Source organism: Cebidichthys violaceus, unplaced genomic scaffold (assembly GCF_023349555.1).
Source record: "Cebidichthys violaceus isolate CVI_PGR_0920_01 unplaced genomic scaffold, fCebVio1.0.p SCAF_10, whole genome shotgun sequence".
Lineage (NCBI taxonomy): Eukaryota > Metazoa > Chordata > Actinopteri > Perciformes > Stichaeidae > Cebidichthys > Cebidichthys violaceus.
The window spans coordinates 6282343-6308596 of record NW_027176263.1 but is presented as its reverse complement, the minus strand read 5'-3'; the positions used below and the strand labels follow the sequence as shown (position 1 = coordinate 6308596).

The following is a 26254-nucleotide window of genomic DNA, read 5'->3' as shown; positions in this document are numbered from 1 at the left end:
TGTGTGTGAACGTGAGCAGCCACCCAGATTGGCTTTGTTGTCTGTCTAAATGGCTGTCTCCTTCCCTTTTACTCCCTTACCGACTCAGTGTAAAACATTTGTCTAATCCAGCAAAATGATTTCCAGGCTATTCTCAGAGATGGAGATCATTATTTCTGGCTTGGTGTGAGCCCGCTGGCTAATGTAGGGATAGGTAATGGCAGTGATAATGGAGCTGTTGAGAGGTATGTTTTACCTCACCCTCCCTCCTTTCCTATCTGTTCTTCTCACACTTTTCTTCTATTGTCCAGCAGGTAGACAACATGATGGATGGACGGGGCTTGGCTGTGTCCCTGTGCAAAGCGGTGCTATCGTACACCCCGCCATCAGTTGATAGCGCCTGTAAGCGTTTGTCATGATCGATGCCGCTCAGCCCTGCTCCATCACTCAGCTTGACTGCCAATGAAAGGCTTGGACACACTCAGAAACACAAGTAGACATAATGGTCGGGGGAAATTAGGGTAAATCGAGAGCTGGGAGAAAGGATAGATTTTCTCCCTTTTTTCTTCGCCATGTTAACTCTTTCATTTGCTTCACGGGTGGCAGCAAAGCACCCAGCCAAATGCATGTATGTGCTCATATGGGATTTTTAAGTCTACAAACACATATAGACATCATGAATCACTTACAGTGAAAGAAGAGATGTGGGCAACAGTTAAACTAGCTCTGTCTTAATTCTCTGTGTGTGTGTGTGTGTGTGTGTGTGTGTGTGTGTGTGTGTGTGTGTGTGTGTATGTGTGTCTGTCATCCCTCATCCCTCATGTGGGCTTGATAAGTTCCACTGACATTGTGTTTTCTCTTGGTGGTTGTTGAGTGTTCCAGTCTGGGAGTGCTGTATGTTTCTCATTGGTTGCTGAGCTGTAGATGATTAGAGTGGAGTCCATCCATGAAATCCCATTTAGGTCCCATCGAAAAAGACACAGTTTGTGGATGTGTGTGTATTGTGTGTATGTGTGTGTATTATGGGAGCGAGAGAGACAGACGGTGTTATGCTAGCTGTATTTTTTAACATCAGAATAAAACAAACTCTCTCCAGATGCGTACACATGGCCTCCTTTTTCCTCTTTCAGCACGTATATAAGCGTAGAGGATTAAATATATATATCAGGGCTCTGCTCTGACAGTCTGTGGGGTCTGTTGGAAATGAGATAATGCTGCTTGATTACTTATTTCCTCAAATCCATAACAATCAATAGAAAAAGGGACCCTACAGAGAAAAGAGAGACTATAAAGGAGTGACATACAGCTCTACTTAGTCATTTTCTCTGGCTCTTTGTTGCCTATTAGCTCTTGTGGACTTGTGTTGACATTAGCTTTCAAAAGAAAAGAAAATATACAAAGAGAAAGATGCTATTAAATGATGCTGCATTTGGGATAAGTGCTGTGTTTGTTTTTTGGATGTTTTGTAGAGCCTATATTTAGGCCTAGAAGGGAGACAGAGAGACTTCTTTCTCCCATGGGTTTTTGTGTGAGAGTATTCTTAAAGCAGCCTGTTTATTCCTCTCTTTATAAAAGCAGCAGTTTCTTCCTCCCCGCTTATCAAGTCCTCCTCCTACTGAGCTCCATCCAGCTCTCATCTCTGCCACAAAGGGACTAGAGAAACACCTTACACACTCTGCGTCTGTGCATGATAATGTGTGGAACGTGAATGAAGGATTTTATTTTGAAGACTGTGTTCTGACCTCCAGATGATAACGGTAATCATGATGATGACAGTGGTGGTGGTTGTGTCTGGCTCCCTTGTCCATATTGTTGTATGGAGAACAAATCATTGAGGGTTGACAGGATAGAGAGAACGTGAAGGGAGACACAGCTAGGAGGCATGTTTATCATTTATTTTAGGGAGAAAGAAAGCATCATGTGAAGGTGTGGAGAGAGATGGATAGTGGGGGGCGGGGGGAATGAGGGTGAGAGGAAAGGCGCAGATACTCTTGACCGCACACAGAAACACTCAGTCACTCTCTCCGGGCCACACAAATACACACACATACATGCCTGGGTTTTGGCAAGCACCCAAAGGCCCCGCAGCCTCGATCCATACTCCTTCTCACCTCATTCTCTTTATGTTATCCCCCACTCTTAACACCTTCCCTCCTTTTTCATCTGCCTGACACTGCGGGTTTGTTGTCTTCTACAGTTCTCCAAAAATATGTGTACACATAAATGCAGCGTGTTAACATAGACAGTTTTTTTCCACTTTTTGAGTGGGCCTTTATGCACTTAAAACCTTTTTAAAATGGCCTTAATCAAGGGAATTGATTACTTCTACCTCTACCTATGCTTTTTCATGGTTTGTTGCAGCCTCCCTTTGGTTGGCTGCATCCATTGTAGCTTCTCCAGGGGAAAGGGCTAATGGCTCCATTTCTACACTACACTGTATCATTAACTCCATACTTCCTACCCTACCTATCGATTGGTATCACATCACTGAGCTGTTTGGGGACAAGCCCCATTTACGTCTTTAGTCAAAGGAGATTAGTCCAAGTCAAGTCAAGAGTCTTTTATTCATGTCACATGTGTTAATAGAAACATTCTAAGTGCAATAGTTTTTCAGGTTTCTGAGTGAAAATTAAAATTACATGACATTTGAACATTTTGTTTGTTACTTTTTTTTTTTAACATAAATGTAGGCAAGTCTGACTTGACTCCTCGAAGTCTCAAGTCTTAACTATACAGCTCTGCTTATAGATATGTATAGATATGTATTTTCTCAGCACATTTTGATTTCAAGCGAGCTGGTGCTACTGTACCATAAATCAGTACTTATATGAACAGTTTATGAATCATTGCTCCGACATAGATCAAGACAAAATGTGGATGAGGACATACACAAACAATTTGTTCATGTTTGGTTTGTTTATTTGAATGTATTACTCCTTTATTTGCACTATATTGAGTCATTTGTTGATACATTTCCAGGTTCAGCAACTGCTCTCTTACCACACAGTTTATTTGTGTGGTTGTTTATGTGTGTGTCTACTTGTGGGCTTTTACTGTGCAGGGAGGAAGAAAGTAGTTAGCAGTTAGTGGCAGCACACTGTAATTCTTTTAACAGCCCTCACACACCCCATTAACTCTCTTAATGAGTAAGTAATCAGACACATTCCCCCTCTGTCTTTCTGTCTTTTTCTCCCTCTCTTAATGGAAGAATGAAAGAGCATTTGGCAAGGATAAACATTTTCTTATCATGCAATCGAGTCAAGAAATCAAGAAAACAAACACTCTTTTTTAGATACACACATACTAAAATAAATGCACTTATGCTGGCACAGATACAAGCACCATACAGGCACCTCTTTTCAAGATCAGCAATTATTTATCGGGCACAAATGAAAAGCATTTAAAACAACGTTTTAAACAGAGATTCAATGTTTTCATAGCTAGACTGTATAATGATCTCTAAATGTGTAAAAGTGCTATGTAATCAGAGGTGTACTGTAGAGACAGATGGCTGAAATAAGGGTGAGAGCCTGTGTCCGCTCCACAATAGTGTCATTTGCATGTTGAAAGCACTATTCAGCACTTTCAGATTGTTTATTTTGCTCTTGAAATGCAAAAGCGCAAAACCAAAATGTCTCTTCTCTTGAGCATTAGTATGCTACATTTACCAGCAGTTTATAGATCTCATAATCATTTTATACCTGTATTTTGGAATCCATGCAGCAGTGTAAAACTTTTAACATTTATTCACTTTAGTAAGTTTACCTTAGAAACAACAAGAAAACAAGTCTCTAAACCTACAGGACCAATACCAGAGTTAGTTTACCAGAAAAGTACAAACAAAGACAGAGAGAAAAAGAAAGACAGTGTTAACAGAGAACAGTATGGGGTCAGTGAAGGAGGGACTTAAATAGAAAATAAATCCTTAAATAGCAGTGTGTATTTCCCCACAGTGAAACCTCTAAAACCAAGACGTCAGAGCATCAGAACATCCTGTCTGATTCATGATACACTGTGTCAACCAACTGTGGATGCAGAGGTTATGAAATCTTTAAGGCATGAAAGAGGCAATTGTTTGTGTTCGCATGTAGACATGTTTGCGCATGTGCATGTTTTAATTTATTCATTAGAAGTTGTATATTACTTACCCACAGATTACCACACTGTGGAGCCTGAAGCCCTGAGGGCTTGAACCACAAAATGCTGTCTGTTCTTGAGGTAGCTGAGCCATTGCAGCATCCCCAGAAACTCCTTTTGCTTTCAGAAGTCAAAAGTTGCAGTAGGTATTTGTGTCATGCAGAAGAGAGTTGAAGTTGTGTACAGTATTAATGCAGTGTACTGAGATAGAGATCAGAGGTTAATGATGTGAATCAGACAGGAACCAGACATTACCTTCAATGTGCGGCTAATCTCCAGACCAGGCGCCTTGAGCTATGTCTGATAACATTGCTAATTATTCCAGATATAGACTCTGCAGGGATTCTTGTAAATATGCATATCAGTAGCTGAGTTTATTGTCAGAGTACTTTACACTGACTAAAAGATACCATTGTTTGCAAAAGTTAAACCTTAAAAATCCTGACCGCAGCACGTCTCGGGCCGTAGTTCATACAGCGAGGACACACCTGAAAACATGTGTGTTACCTCATCATTAGGGCTACAATGAGAATGAACTGTGAGCAACGTCACCTAAAGAGAGCCAGGCTACATTAATGAACTAACTGCCCGCTTCGAGGTATGTAGTGCATAAAGCTAAATCTATACCAGGTCTAGGCCGTTTGAACACCAACTTAGCCACACTCTCGCTCGCTCAGGCATCGGTTCACACACCTGTGATGAAAAAGGACTGGTGGGCATGCTGTGTGCAGGAAATAAGGAAACTAAAAAGTTGCAGTTCTGACATCATTACAGCACTCTGTGAGAGGCCTGGGGTCCTGGACTGGGCCAGGAGGCCGCAGCCATGCTTCGGGATAGTCTTCATAGCATTGTAGTGCATGGAGTCGAGAGTGTGGCATGGCTCTGAGGTTTTGAACAGAGCTGTGCAAGTGGAGTTAAGCCTGGAGGTTAGGTCCTGTGGCCCTACTTCTGCTACTTAACTTTGCCTGGCCTCTGATCCTGCACAATCTGATAAACCTGAGGTTAGTTAAGCCTGAAGCAACACACAGGCTCACATTTTAGAAAGTGTGTATTGGCCAGACACTGAAATGCTTAATAATTTGATGGAGAAACCAAGGACAAACTGTAATTTCCTGCCATGCCAGTTTGATTGTTAACTACGTTTGGGCTGCTTCTCAAGTGATGCACTGTGGTGGTATTTGCTGAAGGGCTGTAACATTCAATTTACTGTCATGACTTAGTGATAGAGACCATGGTGGCCAATATCCCCCTTTGCGGTGACTGTTCTCACATAATCATGTCTGTTTTTGAAGGGTTCAGTGCTTCCCTGGAAATCTGCTTCCAAACTAATCAGAAATGTCAAATATCTCGGAGCCAACACAGTCAGGACTGAGCTTAGAAAACACCATTGAGGGGCAACCACATACTATGTAAAATACAGCATGGTCTCCCACAGAAATGTCCTGTTTGCCGCTTTAAGAATGTGTAAATGTAGAAATGTAGCGTTGCTAAATTTAATATTGCTCTGGCTCCCATAGAAGTTGAACGCGTCAATAAATCCTTAAAGGACACAGAAGACTGCAGACTCCAAACCATGACCACTGTGATTATTTTGTTATATGTGACAGAGGAGAGAAAGAACCAGGCAGAGGGACAAAGGCAATATAAGTAAATGAGAGAAAGGCAGACTTTCTGGCACGATGGATAACATCATTTAGGGTTGTCATGGCGCTTTTTTTTTTGAGCACACATTGTACCAGATCAAACATACAGTTATAAAGCGACCTCCCACGACCTCAGCATCTAATCCAATCAAACAGCACCAGAAGTGGGAGCAATATAGATCACTCCAGCCAATCGTGTTATAGCGTGCTAATAGGATTATGAGGGTTTTAGTGTGCGGATTCCACCCTAGAGCTTTCATTTTACTACTTACACACATAGCATTGTATTCATATTGTCAAAGCCTTCCTGCCTTGTCTTGTTTTCCAGCTTCTCATGCCTGTTGCCATCTTTCTGTTTCTCCCTCTTCTTACAGCCACTGTAGCCTCTGGTGCTCCAACAATGCCGTCCTAACACAGCAATCGGTTATCGTTCCTTTTTTTAACCTGGGAGCGAACACACGCAGTCAAGACATACGCGCGGAGAAGTCTCTAACAGTGTGTCTGCAGTACGGCACTAAGGCATCTCCGTGTGCGTTAGTGTGTTTGTTGCAGGAAGGTGAGGAGAAGGTGAGAGGACTAATTAGTCATCAGATAGAGTGCAGGGCCAGGTAGACCAAAAGCATTCCTCATGCATGGAGCCGCCTTGATAAGAGGCACCAATATAGCCCGGGTGCCAGACTGACTCAGCTTTCAACTCTGCACTTAGGCTGTTTTGCCAAGAGAACAACAAAGGAGCTGGAGGGAGCACAACTGTTCTGGCTCCCATGCTTGCAAGTTAGGAGACATGAAGGTGGTTTGATGTTCAGGATATGATCCTGCAAAATATGGCAGACTGACAGAATAGATAGATTATTGTTGTGTAATTGCCTAATTTGCCTGCTAACTGTTGCCGAAATATATCTGTGACAGCAGATGTTTTGCAGATCTGCAAAGGAAATAACATTGAACCTCAGATGATACAATTAGAATGTGCCATTATATATAATATTTATGTTCTCTTTGAAAACAGGCCAGTGTTGTGTGTGTGTGTTTCATTTGCACATCTGTACATGCACGTCGCATTTTTGTGAGTTGAGAATAACAGCCAGATAAAGCTGTTGTCTTTTCTAATGAAATGTGATGCAGTTAAGATAATTGGACATGTTGTTTATTAGTTTATCCAAAGTATAAAGGTACTCATTTTATGGCATGTTAAATACACAGTCATCTTCTGATGGGGTAAGACTGTGAAGATGGCGCAAGACCCAACAAGTTTCAATCGACTAACAACTTACAGCTTGATCTCTGTAGGACTTTCACTGTGGACATACATTCATGTTCCATGAAATACCGAACTATGCATGTTCAAGCAAAATGCCTCATTTTGTTTCGGTCAAAGTTCAACAGTTGCCTTGAATTTAATATATTCAAACAACAAAAAGGCAAAAACACAAATTCCATTTCTGATTGTGGTGTATTTGGCCTGCAGAGCGCTGTTTTAATTTCTGCTACGCCATAAAAGGCACAACCACCCATTCATTAGATAGATTGCACAACACAATGACTGTGATGTGTTTTGCTCCCCTCATTTGTATCCCATTTAAAAAAACGTATATACAATATTCATTCTGAGGAAAATTCTGGGAAGGATGACCCGGTGGAGACATTGTGTGAGACCGATGTGTCGCGGAAGTCTTGGGAACGCATTTTTAACATTACCCCATGGGGTTTTATAAGTGTGGATACTTGTTGTGTGCGTCATGGGAATGCCTAATGTGGTGTGCATTATCATTAAATAAGTAGAAGTCATCAGTCTCATGCAGAACAGTTGTGTTTTGTAGTTTTATAGATTGTGGTGTTGCGCTTCAGCCTCTCTATGGCCGACCATAAGTACTCTGTTTACGTCTATCTGAGCTGTGGGAGCCCTTCGTGTGTGTGTGTGTGTGTGTGTGTGTGTGTCTGTGTTCCAAGACAGGAGCCTCTCTGGCAGCCCCCTACAGTTTTCCTGTGTAGTGTGTGTGTGTGTGTGTGTGTGTGTGTGTGTGTGTAGAAGAGGGGCAGAGCCTTTCTGAATGAGGTGAGCTCACCATTTAAACGACAAACAAAAGAATCTGCTAATTAAAACTATGGCTACTTGTGTTTCACTCACTCTCTTTCCCTCCTCTACTCTCTGACCCTCCCCTCTTTCACCCTCCTACTTTCTACACACATGCCCTTTTCAAATGTCTAATTTGTACCCACCGTTAAGCACTGAACACACACACACACACACAGCCTAATAGTAAAAGATAACGTTCTTTGTGTCGCATCGTCCTAATGAATCCTTCCAACAGGATCAGCGAGGACCCCTCACTGGTTGCTGCATTGCTGCCTGGTTGTTCGGTCTGTGTGCAGGCAGCGAGTTGGACATCTCACACCAGAGCATGGTCAAGGCACAGAGAACACATTATAGCATGAATAATACAGCCACTATAAAATACCTACTCCATTGTGAGTATAGCTCTCCATGCAGTACCACACCTAAGGTGGTCCCCACACATTGGAGAGAAAATAAAAAATTGACCATAGCTTTCTGTTTTGCACCGATTAGTTTGTAAAAGAGGGAGTGACACTGAATAGAGTGTGAATTCTGCTGGTATGCAAGTACACTGGGAGTCACATTTACATAGGAAATTGTGTCCATATTCCTTCCAAAAAAGGATTGTATTCCCCTTTTGACCACACACCCTGACCAACCAAACAAACCAAACCAAGCCATCCTCAAGGGTATAAGTTATGTGTAACTAATGCCTACTTACTGTCTCTGCAGAGATCTGAGCGAGAACTTCATCCAGTCCATCCCCAGAAAAGCATTCAGAGGAGCTACGGACATCAAAAACCTGTGAGTATTTCCCTGCAACTAATGATTATGTTCATTATTGATAAATGATTGGTTCATAGAATGTCAGCAAATAGCAACAAAAGGCCATCACACGTTTCCAGAACCCATGAAGTCAAATATATTCAGTTTATAGAAATCTAAGAAAGTGCCAACAAATCACACTTAAAGCTGCTGTAAGAAGGCAGCAGAAGAGTGTGCTTCATTCCAGCATTTTAACATTTTTGGCTGAGTTAATCGCCCTCGCTGAGAGTCAAACATTATTTGGGAATTGATGTGAGTGTGTGTGAATGCTCAGTGGATTGACTCTGATTGAATAGACTAACCACCTCACATACACACAAGCAGCTCCCCAAAGATGACTTGTAGCGACAGTGATTTACATCTTCACCAGATTACATGCACATTCAAACACGGACGCACAGATTTATGAGGTGTATCGATGCAGATAAACAATCAGTGAAGTCCCCCTTTTGCTTCTCTTCTTGGGGGTTACATGAGCTGAGATGACTAAACCAGTATCGATTTACCATAGTCCATCAGTGTACTACTTACTGTATCAATGATTACAACTACCCCACAGGGAGACAGAAATATTGTGTATGTGTCTAATGTAACAAAGCTTCTCTCTCTCTCCTATGTGCTCTGCAGTCAGCTGGATAAAAACCACATCAGCTGCATCGAGGATGGAGCCTTCAGAGCTCTGAGAGGGTTGGAAGTGCTGTAAGTATCTGAAGTGATGCCATTCATCCAGTCTCACCTTGAATCAATCCATTAAAGCACTAAGTTAAATGAAGACATTGTTTTCCCCTGCTGATTATCATAGCTAATATATACACATAGCACAGACCTTTAATTAGTACGGCCTTGGTTATTATGCCAAAATACCCCCAGTGGGCCTCGTGAGGGGGCCTGCATCAAGGAGACCAAGCTCCATTAACTCATTGTTCCACTCAATTGACAGCAGCGTTCCCCTCCATCACATTAACACTCCCTCCCCACCCCCCAACCCCACCCACTCCTCCATCTACACCCTATCCAGCCCTGGGCGGGCCATCTGACAAGGGAGTTCAAACCGTCTTGATCAAAAATCCCATTCAAGTGAGCATTGCACCCCGGGAGCAGTGGTGACCATGTTATGCAGTTTTTAAACATTCAATTAATCATCCCTTGTCAAAAATCATAATCACAGGCCTCTGTTAGAGCTCTCCACCTGAAACAATGTAGACTAACTGTGCAGTCTTTGGGACAAAGGCACTTTGACAGCCTTGTTATTTTTATGGTTAAAGACTGTGTTGTGCGTGGGTGTTTGTGGGGGGTTTTAGGGGGTGGGGAGACAAAAAGAAAACAACATTAAAGGCTGCTCTCATGGAGTGGATGGATTGCAGATGTAGTGATAGGTTTGTCAAAAGGGTGTAAGAGGGGATGGGGGGGGTTGTTTTGGTGGGGTCTGTATGTATAGGTTTTATGGGGGAGGTGGACAGGTTGTGTCAGAGGGGGAGCAGCTTGAAATATGGTGAAGGGTTATTAGGCTGATTGAACTGACCCGATTCTCCCACTGCAGCTGATGCCCAGGGTTCGGCGGTGTGTGTGCCTACGTGTGCATTGTATGTTTCTCAAACTACAAGTTGGGGTTGTTGTGATCATGCTTGTATGCGCATGCATGTGTGTATATTTGCATGCACGACTGTATGTGTGCGTGGGAGGTGCGAGGGCTTCCCATCTGCGTGGAATGAGGTGCTATATTCCCAGTGGGATGCCACAAAGAGAGACTGAGAGAGAAAAGAGAGGGGGGGGGGGGGGGGGCTGGGATGGATTTAAAAAGATGTAATGGAAGCGGACCGTCGCAATAACACTTTTTGAAGTATAAATATAAAATTTCTCCCCTCCACTAAGGATGTGACTTTGTTCGCTCTTTTGTTTTCACAGAACGCTGAACAACAACAACATCAGCAGCATACCCGTCTCCAGCTTCAACCACATGCCCAAGCTACGAACCTTGTGAGTCACACCTATCGCACCACAATGCTCTCTATCTCCCTGGATGTAAAATAAAACTATATCTCACTTGCATGTAGGCACAGAGAACGTGCTGAAATCCCATATGATCTCAATGGGAGTAGATAAGTTCTGTCATTCCAGGCACTGTTGGGGGTCAGCCATAACCACAGAGCACCACAGAAGGGTCTGTAGCAATGCCAGGGGCCATTATCCCCTCCTTCTAAACACACACACAACAACAACTGGCCCGAAAATAGCCCCAGAAGCCTATTGTGTATTGTGCATTGTATGTGATTACTAAATCTGAAATTATGTACAAATTAAAACAATTATGCCTGCTGAAAACTCTGAGCCGTGACTCCGCTGCTCTTGTGGTGGCTTTTTGGGCTTCCTCACTCCCAGTGGGGTTATATTAAATAGCTTTTCTGTTTATGTGTGTGTGCACTATGTGTCTATGCACACGAGTTTGCAAGTAAGCATACGTGCTCCAGAGGTCCACCGCACCACAGCAAGAGTTATTCTGAACAGGCACAGGATTCCAGGAATGCCGTGTTTGGAGCATTGGGTTTAGAAAACACCCCTTTAGTGTTCCTCTTTTCTCCAAATGTGCCATTTACAATCATCCATGTAGCGTATCATTTAGTGTGTTTCGCCACAGGGATGGAATGTGATGAGTTCTCAGAAGGAATAGACACTTTTTATGCTATTTGTATCCTCAGCTGGTGGTATTTTAGATACCAAAAAAGGCAGAGAAAATGCAATTGTTTCTCTCTTTTTACAGCCGTCTCCACTCCAACAATCTGAACTGTGACTGTCACTTGGCCTGGTTGGCCCAGTGGCTCAGACAGAGGCCTACAATTGGTCTCTTCACCCAGTGTACTGCCCCTACTGAGCTCAGAGGACTCAATGTGGCAGAGGTACAGAAACACGAATTCAGCTGCTCAGGTAAGACTTGTCTAGTTTCTTACACTAAACGTCAGAATTGATACCAGAAGAATATTGCAAATCATATTGTCTATTGTTTATGAAGTCATTTACAAGTTCAGTGGATAGGTAAGTTTTAGAGCATCTTACAAAGGGATGAAAGGGAAATCTTTTTTTTGTACTTTGATCAAATCATTCATTCCAAAAACTCCCTGTCCGACCGAGTATATATTCTCCCCCCTCCACTTCCACTGTGTTTTTGTGTCAGTGTATTCTCCTGGCAGCCACCTGACAGCTCCTCTGCCCTCGAGCAACCTCACAGCTCTCCTCTGGCCCTTTCATGTGTCTCCAGCTTTCAGGAGCTGGCAGGAAAATGCCATGACATATATATAAAACACACAGCTGGAGCAAAGGCTGCCCCCACTAACAGTAGTAGCCCTCTCCTCAGTCGTCATTATTCATGGCCTCTCACCTCCTCGCACAGGATTATTTGGCTTTTGATTTTCTCTCTTGCTGTGTGTGTATGTGTTTGAGAGAGCATGTGCGAAGTGCGATGGGGTTATCATATCGGGACAATAGAAAAACAGCATGAGAACCTCCACTCCCCACAAGGCCATCTCACTCTCAACACCAGCTGCGAGGACGGTTTGTGTGCGTTTGTGATTTTTACGCAGCCATACGGCGTGACAGCACAGATCATTAAATATTCATCACCCAGGGAAAGAAATTCAAAGCGTGGGAGTGTAACGATTCCAGATAGGAAAGGGGAGCATTGGGTGTCAGGGAAAACTTTGTAGTCTGGTAGAAAGAAGATTGAGAAAGTTGAGGTTTTGCATGATAGGGAGTTGCAGGTCATGTAGTGTGCTGATATTAGCCTCCATCATGTGAGAATTTTACTGGGGTGTTGTTGTTTTTTATTGAGGAAAGCTGTGGTAGATTGATTGGTTCTCTGTGAGTCTCATTAGCAAATGGTCATTCATATATTATGGACAAGACAAACAGGATGAAAGCAAAATCTATTTCTGCTTCTCTGTGCATAAATACAGTCATTCATTCAAACACACGCAAACACACCCAGTTTCTTCTTCAATGGATGACTGACCAGAAGTTGAACTCCCAGTGAAGGACTCATTAGGGACTGGCTTGCTGGCACACATACTGTATACTTGTGTATGTAGTTTGTGCTGTGACCAGGCCAGGCCACCTGCAGGGGATTTGGGGCGGGGTGGCACTCTGTTGGAAGAGAGGTAGAGGGAAAAGAGAGGCATGTTCTTGTTGTGAAAGGCAGCAGAAGGAAAATGGGGTCCATTGTGTTGGTAGTTGTTGCAAAATATGATGAAATTCTGCAGGGCTTTCGGCATCACGAGTTACTGACTTTCACTCCCAGTATTTGGCTGGAAAGCACCATTATATTTCACATTTTTTGTTGGTAATGAGCAGAGTAACACATTTACTGCTTCACTTTGAGAAATAACATCATTTTGTTCCAGGCAATCGTTTCTCATCAATCTAAAAATCACATTAATATTGAACAATCCAAAACTTAAATCTAGGGCTCATTATTTTAGTTTTTAAGCAATGCATTTTTACAGTGTATCTATACTTAATGATTAAAGTATAGCCATTCTAAATCCGTGGGAGAGTTGGATTTTAAAAATAACATTTGCAGAGTAAACACTTTAACTTTTATTTTGCAGTTGGGCTCTGGTGCATGACCAGCTCATTTGTGTTTTCGCTCCATTTTTCTCTTCACTTACTTCAACCAGAAGCCGTTTCTGAGCTTTTTTCACCACAAAATTATCCTGTTTACACTAAAAGATGAATAGCAAAAACAGAAGTTTTTCCTGCAAAAAGACTTACAAGTTGGGTGAAAATAGGTATCTCTTTGAGAAAACCAATAAAACATGATGTGCCAAATATCACTGCTAATCCATTTTCATCCTAATTACTCATAATTCTCTGTTTTTAGAACGACTTCAGTTTGTCTGAATGGCCTTCGCTGTGATTTTATTACACAAAACGGTTGCATATAAACCCTCTTGATCATTTACATTAGAGGTAACTAAAATGTAGAAGCTGCTTGTGCCAATTTGAGGTTATGACATGAAGTTAATGACTATTGCACTGAATTACTGCTCCCAGGGAATAATAAATGGAATAAAAATATTGTGTTTGAACTGAGCAATGAGTAATGAATTGCTTGAGTTGTGGAAGAAAATACAACTCCTGTAGTGTGAAACCGGGAAGAAAATAGTGTATAAAGAAGGAAAAAGATGAGAGAACTGGTGAACCCAACTGTTGTGCTGAAAGGGAATTTGAGGAAAAAAGACAAATGGAAAGAATCCAGGGATAACATTATGAAATGATGAGAGAAATGAGGTGGAGTGAGGTTAAATGTAAAGACTTGGGACCAAATGGATAGCAGGTAATGGGTTGTGGTGATTGGCAGAGATATTGAAGTGAAGAGGTTGAAAATGAGGATGTTAAGCGCAGTGAGGGAGAGCAGAAAGCTGGAGGAAGGGGGAGTAATAGAAAGGAGGAAGCAAATACAACCAGGGAAATGTGAATGGGAATACAGTGGAAGAGACGGCGGATGGGAAAGAGATAATGGGGAAAACAGCACAAGAATGATCCGGGGACGAGCGTACATCAAACAGACTCACCTCAAGTATACCTGTCAGAGAGCTGTCATTGTTAAGGCCACTCCAGCTGTGCACTGCACTCTCCCTGATCCCAGGCCTGTCAAATATGCCATGTTAGATCAGAAGGGAGTTCTTCTCTGCCCTACACCTGATCCCAGATCTGTCAAAGCTCTGCCATCCCAGATCACAGGGCCTCAGATCACGTGAGTTGAGCGACTGTGCCAGTGTTGATTCACGCTCTTGATGCTATTTGTTGTGATTACCTGATTCCCAGATTTGTCAAAGCATCTCGTCCCTAAAGGTAATTGATTATGACTTGCCGGACAAATTAAGTCTGACCTTATACATTGGTTATAAGTTAATAGTCCAAGAGCTGGAGCCAGTAATTAAATGGTAATGTATGGCTGTGATCTTTCTCTCTGTTTTAGGGAGTGGAGTTTTTAGCACTGTACTTACTCTGTCACTGACTTTCACCATCACTCACTCTGTCTTCCTCTCCCTGAATATCTATCCCCACTTCACTCTCTCTTGCCAACATTTTCCACACAAGCTGAGCGATAGATAGGAAGGTAATCAAATATTCATGGATTGAAACTCGAATTAGTAATGCTGTGTAAATGAGGCCATTTAAAAGTCTGTTTTATTCATTTTATCTGGGTTAGGCTTACATACACAATCTTGTACACACACACACACACACACACACACACCACACCACACATACCAAACACGCTGAACTGGCAGTGCAAGCACCCGCTCTTCACCATATCGTTGACAGTGCCGCAGCTATTTGAACAGGTATCTAGAGACAGCGTGATGGGTTGTGTGCTGTGTATGCAAATTGAAAAGTTGAATTGTTTTAGAACAAATGGAAGTGAAGAGGTGGGGGGGTTGTAAGGCTGAATTTGCAGAATGGCATCAATTCCACCCGGAGAAAGCAGACTCAGGAGGAAAATTTGCGTAGAGATCAATGGATGTTATTGGGAGGCCTTCAATCGCAGCTCCAACTCTATTATTCATGTCTTTCTTCTCCTCTCAATATACTGTGGCACTCCTTTGATAGATAACCTAGTTTCTTGCCCATTGATTCTCAAGGATGTACGTCTTTACTATAAAGTCAAGAGTAGGATGTTTCATATCTTTTCCTCAATATCAAAACATCCCTGGGAATGTGTGTTCATTTGCAATTCAGTTTTTATAAAACACAAAGGGTTGATGACATGAGCAGCAGCGGAAGAGCTTGAGCTCCACATGAGTGCAGGAGCTGCTCCATGTCAGCGCACAAACCCTCCTGCAAACAATCTCACCCTGTAATCCTGCTGAGAGTCATGCTGCTCTCATTAAAACCAAACAAATCCACCTGTGCTCACACACCTGTAGGAGCTGCATATTCCTCTCTACCCATCGTATTTTCCTCCATTTTCACCTCTCATGTAGTTTTTTTTTCTCTCTCTCTTACTTGTCTCTTCAGGTCACCAGGAATCTTCCAGCCTTCAGCCATGCAGCGTCGGTGTGGGCTCTTGCCCTGCCATGTGCACTTGCAGCAACAACATCGTGGACTGTAGAGGGAAAGGTCTCACTGCCATCCCAGCCAACCTGCCCGACACCATGGCTGAGATGTAAGCACAATACCCGTTTCAAACCCCAGTTCAAAAATGAAATCCAACTTAAAAGAAGTTTTCTAAGCCGATTTAGTTTAAGAAAAATAATTTAAAAAAAATGTAACATAAATACATTTAAATGCAAAATTAGTACTTTTTTCCACAATCAGCATTTATATGATGCTATCAACCATGAACAGCTCAGTGTAAATCTGATTTTGGTCAGATTTGGTACAGTAGATGACCCTCAGAACTAGATAGCTGTTTGGGTCTTTCATATTTAGGAGGCTTAGATTCTTCAGCACAGGGCAGCCTGGAGCAGACCTATAGGAAAGAGATGCAGGGACATCCACAGCCGCATTGTTCTTTGAAGCGATGCACTGCCGGGCATTTGTTTGAGTGTGAGCATTAAAAATGCGTATGTGTTTCCATATCTGTATGCTCATGCAGGGGTTTAACAAGGCTGAGAGGATTTAAACATGCATGTTTTATGTACATATGCTGTTCTAGCTTGCTTTTCTCACCATGCATCACCTGACAGCCATCCATCCATCCGCTGTACATAAAGAGAGACACATGCAGACTTAGAACAGACTATAGACTGAGGCTGCTTGGTCTTATCAGCTCAGATGTGCTGTGAACCACATGCGAGCGCTTCGCTGACATCCCTTCCTCAGTTTATCAGTCTTTCAGCATCTGTCTGGGCATTAACTGTTTACAGCCCACATGCTATCAGCCTACCGTAATTCCTGGGAATGCACGGCTAGACTTTTCAAGGTAGTGCTTTTACTCTCTTTATCAGAGATTTAATGCCCCCGGCAGAAGTCTGCATGAAATGGTACAGCAATGCGGTGATTTATGCACAGTGAGAAAAAAGGAGTATGAAGGGAGAAAGCCAGCGGTTGTGTTGTATGTTGTTCCAAGGAGCATGCGTGTAGTTGGGAGGACACAGCAAGTTTCTAGGTCTCCTCCTCCCTATGGGGTCTGTTTATAAATACCCAGTTATATGGAAGTCACAGATCCCATGTTCCCCAACAACCCTGACCCATTTCTAGGGCAGTGGTGTGCTCAATTTCCTATTTTCGACGTGCGGTCCACACTTCTGTGTGTTCTTGTCTAATTGAATGACCCCCCCCCCAAGAAATAATTTAAAAGTCTTCACACACTGCTGCGTATTGACTTTTGTGATGCTAATTATTCAGCCTCACTCTTGCCTCTCAGTTTTTGCCATGTTTTATAGTTTGTAGACCTCTTCGGCATGCCCTCCAGTTGTAATGTTCCACAAGTGGAATATCTCGTAGAGTGATGTGATCTATGAGCCCAATAACCAGCGAGCAGCACTAATGGGAGAACAGGGAGGCTGAAAGATAGCTCTACCATGCACAGGTTTTATAGACAGTAGATTCTCTCTGCACAGCAGATGAGTAAAGACATTTTAAAAGTCTCCCTGCCCTTCACATCTAATTGGTACTTAACTGCGTCCCGCTAATAAACTCTACTACGATCTAATTCATCGTTTACAAGACCTGGGTGAAACGCTGGCTTATATCATGCGCATTCCTCCTGCCCTGCCCATCAGAGCCTTACCTTACAAGTTATATTCCCACAATGCTCTTTCTCCTCCTCTCTTGATTTTTTTTCCGGCTTTCCCTGCTTTGAGGAGGCAGAGCAGCGGTGAAGGAGTAAAAAGGGATGGGGGGGGGGGGTCCGCTCAGTAATTTGGTGCAGCAGTTTTGATCTGTGCTTGAAGTTCATTATAAAATCAGTTTCAATTACAGCAAGGCGGGCTGCTGGGTATCAAGGCCAGCCTAATGCCTTGTTAATGAGGCACTCTAAAAGTTACATACACACACACACACACACACACACACACACACACACACACACACACACACACACACACACATACACACATGCTGCTCTCATTATGTACAAATCGGAGAACTGCAACCTCCCTGCCCTGCTCTCCCCTAATGAATGCCAGTGTTGTGTTTATGGCTGTGGGGATGTGAGCTGCTTTCTCTACTGCTCTCTTGTGAGACCAGGCCCAGTTAGCTTAAACACTACCACAACAGATTACTATGCAGTGCACCATAGTCTCTGTCTGCAATGACTGAACTCTGCCATAAAAATCCCCCCCCCCCCCCCCCCCCCCCCCCCCCCGTCTTTCATCTGCTGCTGCGATCCTGCCATCCATTTCTGACTAACGCACGCACTGGGTGAATTCCCAAAGGCGTAATGTGTTTCCCCTTAATGAAAAACATGCTCAGACCTTAATGAAAAGGATGAGGACCATTGATTGGGCTGACACAAACACCAGCTCACAGACAGACAAACATACAAATGTTCTACCTGACAAATTGGATGGGGACCATTGATTGTACATCCGAAGGCGACTCTGAGAGATTGTTTCTTTTTTCTGTGCCAATTGGACAAAGCAGCTCCTTTGTTGATTGAGGGGATTAAGTGGCTTGCACATATCGATCTGTGATTAGCAACAACGCAAAAGCTAAAATGTGGTCAGACAGCATTGCGTGCCCTTGTCTGGCTCGGAGGGTTTTGTTATATGATGGCACACACCGGAGCACCGCAGCATGTAGACGCTGAAACACATGCAAACAGCATGCAGAGTGCCAGACTGGTTTGGACTAGTCAGACAGACTGGTTGATGAGAGAAGGCGCTAAAGCCACTTGGCCCAGCACTCTGCCGCATGGTGAGGGCAGAAGAACCACAGCGCTGTCACTCGGCTGTAAATCCATGGACAGATTGGGACAAGCAGACAAAAACAGACAGAGAGCGCATGTACACCGCAGTAATCTGTGGTCTAGAATCACTGCTATCCTAAGAATGTATATTACGCTCCTATATCGCTCCATAAATGTAGACTACTCCTTTGAAGGGGAAAGATTCCTGATTGAAAAATGTGGAAACTCAAAACAGTTAAGTGGCTGTGGCGAATGTCTAACAAAACATTTACCCCCCACGAATAGACATAAACATAGCAATGCAGGAGGCCTAAGAGGCACGTAATAAATCTGACATGTCTCCAATAGAATAATTAAATCATGTGGAAATGGTCCTCAGCCAAGAAATCACATTCTTAAGAGAGTGATGGTTACATCTATCAACTACGTTCTGTTGCCAAAGAGTTTTTCAGATTTTAATTTAGTGTTTCTCATCTTACCTGTGGTGACAAACAGCATTTTAAAGATCTTTATATTCTGATGTAGAGCCTGGATAACCACACCTCACGCAGGCCTATGCCTCCTGTTCTGCAGCCAGTTCCTCTGCTGGGAGGCATCATGGTAGGACAACCAGACAGGCACACAGCTGGCTCCCTCTGGGTCCTGCTAAGCCTTGTTAAGGACGGTTTTAAAAGCTGTGAAGTGACCTGCAGATAAACAGCCCTCTGCCAGATACGCCAGGGAGCTGGGTCCTAAGTAGCAGCCGGCCTGAAACACACAGACATGCATGCCCACAATAATGGGGTTTAGTGATGTCTGGTTCCCTGGGACCATCTGAGGCTGATTAGTTTGTGACTGTTCTGTTCTAAATGACCAAATGTATGTTTGTCTGTATGTTCATTTCATTCTTTGAAATTTTTGTATGGTGAGATTTTTTGTCAAACATTTTTCTTCAGCAGCTCTTAGGCTCACTGGAAAAAAGTAAACTAAAAGAAGTCATATTTCACCGCACTACAAAGGTTTCAGTGGACACTTTGCAGACACCCAGAGGATAAAGACAGATTTCACAAGAACAAGTGAGATCATTATTGATTTCACGATCTCATATGAGAACATAAGTGCTGGAAACTGTAAATGTTATACTAAGAAGAAATATTATTTTTAGTCGAAGGCCTTAACACCCTCACACAAACATAGAAGGAGCCTTTTCCCCTCCAGTCCTTTTCCACAGCACTTTAGTATTCAGACTGTTTATTGGTTCTGAGGATGTTATGACTCCAACATGCCTGGACCTATTACAGCTGGGGAATAGATCTCCGCTAATATAATCAGGCCAATCACCAAGGGTCAGAGGTAATAGGAGGATTGCACAACTATGTTACCGTGGAGAAGTATTGTTTGGTTAACTGATGATATCTTCTCTCCTCTTTTCTCTTCTCCTCTTTTCTCCTCCTTTCTCCAGACGTCTGGAGCAGAATGGGATTAAGTCTGTTCCTCCTGGAGCCTTCTCTCCCTACAAGAAACTGCGTAGGATGTAAGTACAGCAGTACACTCACCTCAGAGCTAAATAATACAGACGAGAACAAGAAGTTGAGGGCTGGAAAAAGAAGCGACAATTGGCAGTCTTTTCATTCCACTTCTAAGGAGAATGTATTTATTTTGTCTGCGCCTAACGAACATACTTGTTCTCAGACTTGGGGTGGCATGGAAAGCAAGCACTCAGATGCTACATGAGCATAATAACAGCTCTCATGTTTCACTGGTATTCCCCTGGCTAGTGTTGTGTCCAGTCTGTGTGTGTGTGTTTTGTGCCTTCATGGGCAAACTGTAAACTGCGGCTGGGATGATGATGAGGAGACGGAGAGTGTCCTGGAATGAGGGCTGAGGCTTTGCCCTCTCCGGGAGTGAACAGTGACTGGTAGTCGAGTGGTTTTTCACTCGTTGAGCCAGCTGTCCGGTCACCCAGCCAGCACACACCAGTCGGCCAAACCCATAACTCCAACACCACCAGGCCTGACCGACATAGCAGAAGGGAGACGGAGGAAACGGAAGGTCAGGGAGTTTCTCTGCCATTCTTAAAGGATTCATCACTGTTTTATCATCGAACTACTGGGACAGTTTGAAGTTCAAATTAGGTGAATACAGAGCAGCTGACAGACTCAAAGCAACTACGATTTTATTGTAGCTCCAAATCTCAAGCAAAATTAATATTTATACATTTTTTTCCTTATATTATGTTGACAAATATTGTGAATCATGTAAAAACTTGTTTTTTATTTTTATTGTGTGTGCAATTCAATCAAGTTAAGGTTTCATATCAAGTAAAGTGAATAAAACTCTAATACAAATCTTAATCTGATCTAAACCCCACACAAACCGGATTTAATAGATATTTCGCTAATTTAACAAAAATAAACTGTACTCTTGTTAAAAGAGATGACATTGAGCAGCTGCTATCTCATTGTAGTGCCTCTGACCCTGATCACACAGAAAATTCACAATTTTATTTTTACAAAATTAAGTGTGATTTTCTGTCTTTACATGTACAAAAACTGCGAACCTTGTGGAGTCAATCAAGCATGTTAGGGTTCCACATTTAGTTAGTTAAGTTCAACCCCCAAAAACGAGTCAAAAACTGTTATCTTTTAAGATAAATAGTGGTTTGCAATATTATTACAAAAAAAGATTACCCCTTTTCAGTAAATATGGTGCAAACTTTTGTGGTACAAACCGGATTGAATGGTAGTGAGAATGTGTTGCATTTGGTCTTCCAAACAGACATGACCTGCTACTGTTGCTGCTGCTGAGTCTGCATTTAGCAACAACAATGCACGGCCACATGTCTGTGTTGACCCTCAGCGCCTCTGTTGATTCAGCTGGCTATGGGCCCTCACTGGTCCGGCCTGTCCAACACCCTCAGTACACACTGTGTGTAGACATCATCGATACATCATGATGAATATGTTCACTCTCCTGGCTCAGGCTCTGCAGATGTTCACATGTATGTTTTATATTAAGTGTTATGGTTTTTCTGGCTAATATTTATGGAAAATTGTTATATAATATTTGATTGCAAGGCACCATTAGGTAACTTAAAGTTCTATACAGGTGTTTGTGTGTGTGTGTGTGTGTGTGTGTGTGTGTGTGTGTGTGTGTGTGTGTGTGTGTGTGTGTGTGTGTAAGTACACATTTGTATGCTTACCTGACAATGCTACATCCTGTAGCTGAACTTTGATATTTATTTTCTCCTGGTGTATTTTACTGCTCTGTGCAAATACACACACAAATCTGTGTGTGTATTTGTTTATTTGTGGAGGTATGTGTGCGATGCCTCTCCTGACCCTGCTTGTCCTCCTCTCCCAGTAAATGCCAACCTCACACATTCTCTCTCACCTTGTCCCAGTTTGGATGACCTACACATGAACCGCTCCTTAAGACAGGGATGCAGTAACAGCCCTCACACACCGACACATACACAAACAGACCAGTGTCTGAGTTTACAGACACACACCAGTGCAGATGTTGGCTCCTTCACCATGTTTTCGTTTCCAGGAAACCTCAGTCCTTTGCAAGAAGACAAATGGGTACTTATTTAACTGTTACCCCCAAATGAGAAAATATCCCTCTTCTTCACCACATGATGATTTTCCTTCAAAGGTATCCAGTCGACTGGAGTTCAGTCCACATACTCCATTAACTCTCTCTCTCTCTCCATCTGTCTTTCTCTCTTTCTGTCCCACTGTTCCTCATTTACTGTTGCATTTACTCTCACACACACAGACATATAAACACATAGACACACAGGCTTAGTGGTTATCCTGTGGGGAGAGGCCTGTGGATCCTATTAACAACGGCTATGTTCAGAGGCAGTCTACTGTATTTCGCTTTGGATTTCGGCCCTGCACCCCATTTTTACCCACACACACTCACAGTGATACAACACAGGGCCATTTGTTAGGCCACAAATAATACAATATTTTGATTGGCTACGAGACTCTAGCCCGCTCCATTTCTTCAAATCCCTTGAAGGGACGCACCATCAAAAATGGGAGAGAGCTGGAACTCCTCTTTATCCAGCTCACGCTACATTGGCTTCCTCCTTGCTTGCCAGCGACAAGCAGGGCCCTTACGCCCACCTCACCTTCCTATGAGGGGGACACCCAGGTGACAGTGGGGTCAAACCTCCCACAGTAAAAGGACTTTTCCCCAAAACCTCAATTTCCTTGACTAATTCAGCGGCCTTCTTTTTCAACACAGAGACCTGAGCAACAACCAGATCTCAGAGATAGCTCCTGATGCCTTCCAGGGTCTGCGTTCCCTCAACTCCCTGTAAGTGGCCCCAAGCCGAGTTTGTGCATGTATGTGAATAAATATCCACCCTGTTGTCGTTTCCCATGTCTTAAGCAAGTGTGTGTTATGATTTCCCAGTGTGCTGTATGGAAATAAGATCACTGACCTACCCAAGGGGGTGTTTGACGGCCTCTACGCCCTGCAACTGCTGTAAGCAGAACACACACACACACTGATACTCTGCAGACATATATTGAATACCAGGCATCTTTTACTCCCACTCAGTAAGGAGTCATGACCTTCAAATAAACTTTGTACCTGTGCACAGTTTTCTAGATGGAATACATAATGAATGAATACATAAAGAAACTCTGACAAGCTGCTTCTCTCCTTCTTCCTCTCTCCTTCTTCCTCCCTCCTTCTTTGTTTCCTTTTCTTCCCTCTTCTCTCAGGTTGCTGAATGCCAATAAGATACACTGTGTTCGTGCAAACGCCTTCCAGGACCTGCAGAATCTCTCACTGCTATCGCTCTACGACAACAAGATCCAAACCCTCGCCAAGGGCACCTTCACTTCACTACGAGCTATACAGACCCTGTGAGTCAAACACACACACACACACACACACACAAACATGCTGCTGTACACGCTCTGACACATACTGAGCCGTCACCATAAAACATGAGCCAACGCAGGAGTTGTTTACTCGCAGGTCTGCATAATAACACAGGAACGGAATCACGAGGTAGAGAGAAGAGTACATCTATCATCTTCACAAGCACGCGGACACAAACAGCTTCTGCAGCCAGATCTAGATCAAAAACAGCACACGCCACACCCACTCTTTCCACCAACGTTACCCAGACACCACCAATTCGGTCTAAATTAATGTTTTTTTGTGTTCTGATAAACAAGGCGAATCACACGCTGTTATCAATACAGACCCCACACCATGGTGCTTACCATGTCTGATACACACTGCATGACATAATCATCCATGTGCAAGACACCTGTTGAAGATGATGGATAACGCTGCCCCTTGGCTTACCATACACACACACACACACACATGCATATGCATAGAAGGCACTGAGTTTAAGGCTCTAAGTCTAAAACAATGCTTCCTGTTTTTCCTACATTCTGGGGAATGGGTAAAAATACATGTAAAGCCTTACCCCATGACACACACTTTTTAAACTGACATAATGTTTGAGAGATATTGATTCAATTTCATGGTCATTTTGGATTTTACAGTTTGTGGTGCTTTGTATTAAATTGTATTGCATTATACTGAGAGGTGTTTCTAATCTTTCGTCAAACCCATTTATAGACCAAATATTGGGAACATTTCTCTGTATAACACAACATGATTCATCAGCAGCACAAACTACTGCCTCCAAAATTATCATAAGGTTAACTGAGTGCATCCCAATATATCAAATTTATACAGAAATCACATATAAAATATTCAAAAAGATATTATTATACTATACAATATCTTAAATGGGACCAAACTCTTAATATGTGTAAAACAAGAACTTCATAAAGTTTGCCCAGAAGCAATAATTTGGAAAACCTTAAAGAAGTTACCGACAGACAGAGCCAGGCTAGCTGTTCCCCTTGTTTCCCGTCTCTATGCTAAGCTAAGCTAATCAGCTGTTAGCTATAGCTTTATATTTACCAAACAGGCATGAGAGTAGTATCAACTTTCTCACCTAACTCTTGACATAAAGAAGCGAACAAGTGTATTACGCAAAATGTCAAGCTATTCCTTCAAGTCAATCCGTAAATAATGGCATTTTCTTATTTTCTATGGACTATAAGACTGTGGCTCTGATGTCTAAATATAAACATACTACTTGTAATGTTTCTTGTTGGCCTTTATCCCATCAGCTTTCAAGTTTATTTTCCCCCTCTCATTCTCTCTTTCCAACCCTCCCTCTCTGTTCTCCAGTCACCTGGCCCAGAACCCATTTATTTGTGACTGTAATCTGAAGTGGCTGGCAGACTACCTGCGCTCCAACCCCATCGAGACCAGTGGCGCCCGCTGTGCCAGCCCTCGCCGACTCGCAAACAAACGTATTGGACAGATCAAGAGCAAGAAGTTCCGCTGCTCCGGTAGGCCGGTGGCTCTGTATCACTGTATCAAAAATGTCTCCCTCTTATTTCTCGCTCGGGCTCTCTATCGCTCAAACAGGCTTTGTTGTTTTTATGCCTCTTGTCTCTCACTGTCCTAATCTAACCTTCTCTCTTTATCTCCGCTGGAAGTGGCTATTATCTCTGCATTGTTCTTTCTACCTCATACCACTTTTAATAAGTGATCGTTCCTGGCAAAAGGTTTTATTCAGCCTATCATTTGCTGTGCTGGTGCTCCTCAATCAATATCTGCCCAGATGAACTTGGGGCCAAGGAGAGAGGGATCGTTCTCTTTTTCTCCATTTCCCCTCCATATTACCACATTGTGAGTCTGGTTTCATATTCTACCCGCAGTGAGCTGAGATCACCTGGTATAAGGGCTAGAGTTTCTGTACGTGCCCACCATGCCTCTGCCCTCTGCCAATCTCAGCCTCCATCTCCCCTAGCCCGCTCACCGCTCTCTGCCTGCCAGGCTCAGGTTTCCTTCACACACCCTCATCTCCTCTGCACTGCACTAGCCCAGCCTCACCATCCCCACTCCCTCCACCCTCTGCCCACCATTGTGTTTATGCACTGTGCTACGCTGTCTGGCACTCTGCACTGCTGAGGTTTCACACTTCTTTATAGCCTCATTTGTTTGGCTAGACCTGCTGAAGAAGGGAGTCCATGTGTTTTTCTCTTTCTTTTCTCTTTTTTTCTTTTCTTTTTTCTCACTGTCTCCCTCTTTCCTTCATGTCAGTCTTCCTTAGCAACAGCCAAATATTTACCACCTTTTAACACTGTTACTAGTTCCTTCACAATACCATACACAGAGACAGTCCTGGGCTTCTCTGTTTAAATGTCATATACGTTGAGTCATGTGTCGTCATATATAAGCTTTATATATGACTGTTCTGAAGCATAGCGACACCACAGCTATGCAGGTCAGACTGGTCTCACTGACATCCGTCCCTCTTTCTTTTTTCCATCACAGCCAAAGAGCAGTACTTCATCCCAGGTGAGTGCTTGTAAATGTTGACACCTATCATTGTCTTCCTCTTTTCTTTAATTATCTTCTCGCCATGTAGCAGCATCATATTTTCCATTACATACTGTTCAATTGAATAACACTCTCCCCCAGGTTAGAGGATCATTTAGGTTTATTACAACTTGGGTCACATTTTTGTAGTTTTGCCATCATTTCTTTTGGCAATAATAACATTTTATTTACCAAGTTAATTGCTGAGAGCTGGGAACATGGCGACGTTGCTAAAAATAAGTCAGACGTTTAGATCCCCACAGGTTCGACAAACTTATGTGGAAGAGAAAACAAAAGACGGAGGCAGAGAAACTGCCTCTTGTTTTCTTTTATCACAGTTTA

General features: G+C 43.0%; 1 protein-coding gene across 5 annotated transcripts in view; it reads left to right on the top strand.

The window, feature by feature from the left end:
- slit1a (slit homolog 1a (Drosophila)) overlaps positions 1 to 26254 on the top strand; it is an 88455-nt gene that overhangs the window by 41113 nt on the left and 21088 nt on the right. For 2 of the 5 annotated variants that reach the window (XM_068722666.1, XM_068722649.1), the window contains exons 5-15: positions 8548 to 8619; positions 9268 to 9339; positions 10546 to 10617; positions 11399 to 11562; positions 15655 to 15802; positions 19932 to 20003; positions 22727 to 22798; positions 22898 to 22969; positions 23212 to 23355; positions 24713 to 24876; positions 25868 to 25891. In XM_068722666.1, coding sequence (XP_068578767.1) covers positions 8548 to 8619; positions 9268 to 9339; positions 10546 to 10617; positions 11399 to 11562; positions 15655 to 15802; positions 19932 to 20003; positions 22727 to 22798; positions 22898 to 22969; positions 23212 to 23355; positions 24713 to 24876; positions 25868 to 25891 — 1076 coding nt within the window. Of the gene's footprint in view, positions 1 to 8547; positions 8620 to 9267; positions 9340 to 10545; positions 10618 to 11398; positions 11563 to 15545; positions 15803 to 19931; positions 20004 to 22726; positions 22799 to 22897; positions 22970 to 23211; positions 23356 to 24712; positions 24877 to 25867; positions 25892 to 26254 lie in introns of those variants that run through there. The other 3 variants (XM_068722676.1, XM_068722658.1, XM_068722684.1) reach the window with 2 other exon arrangements.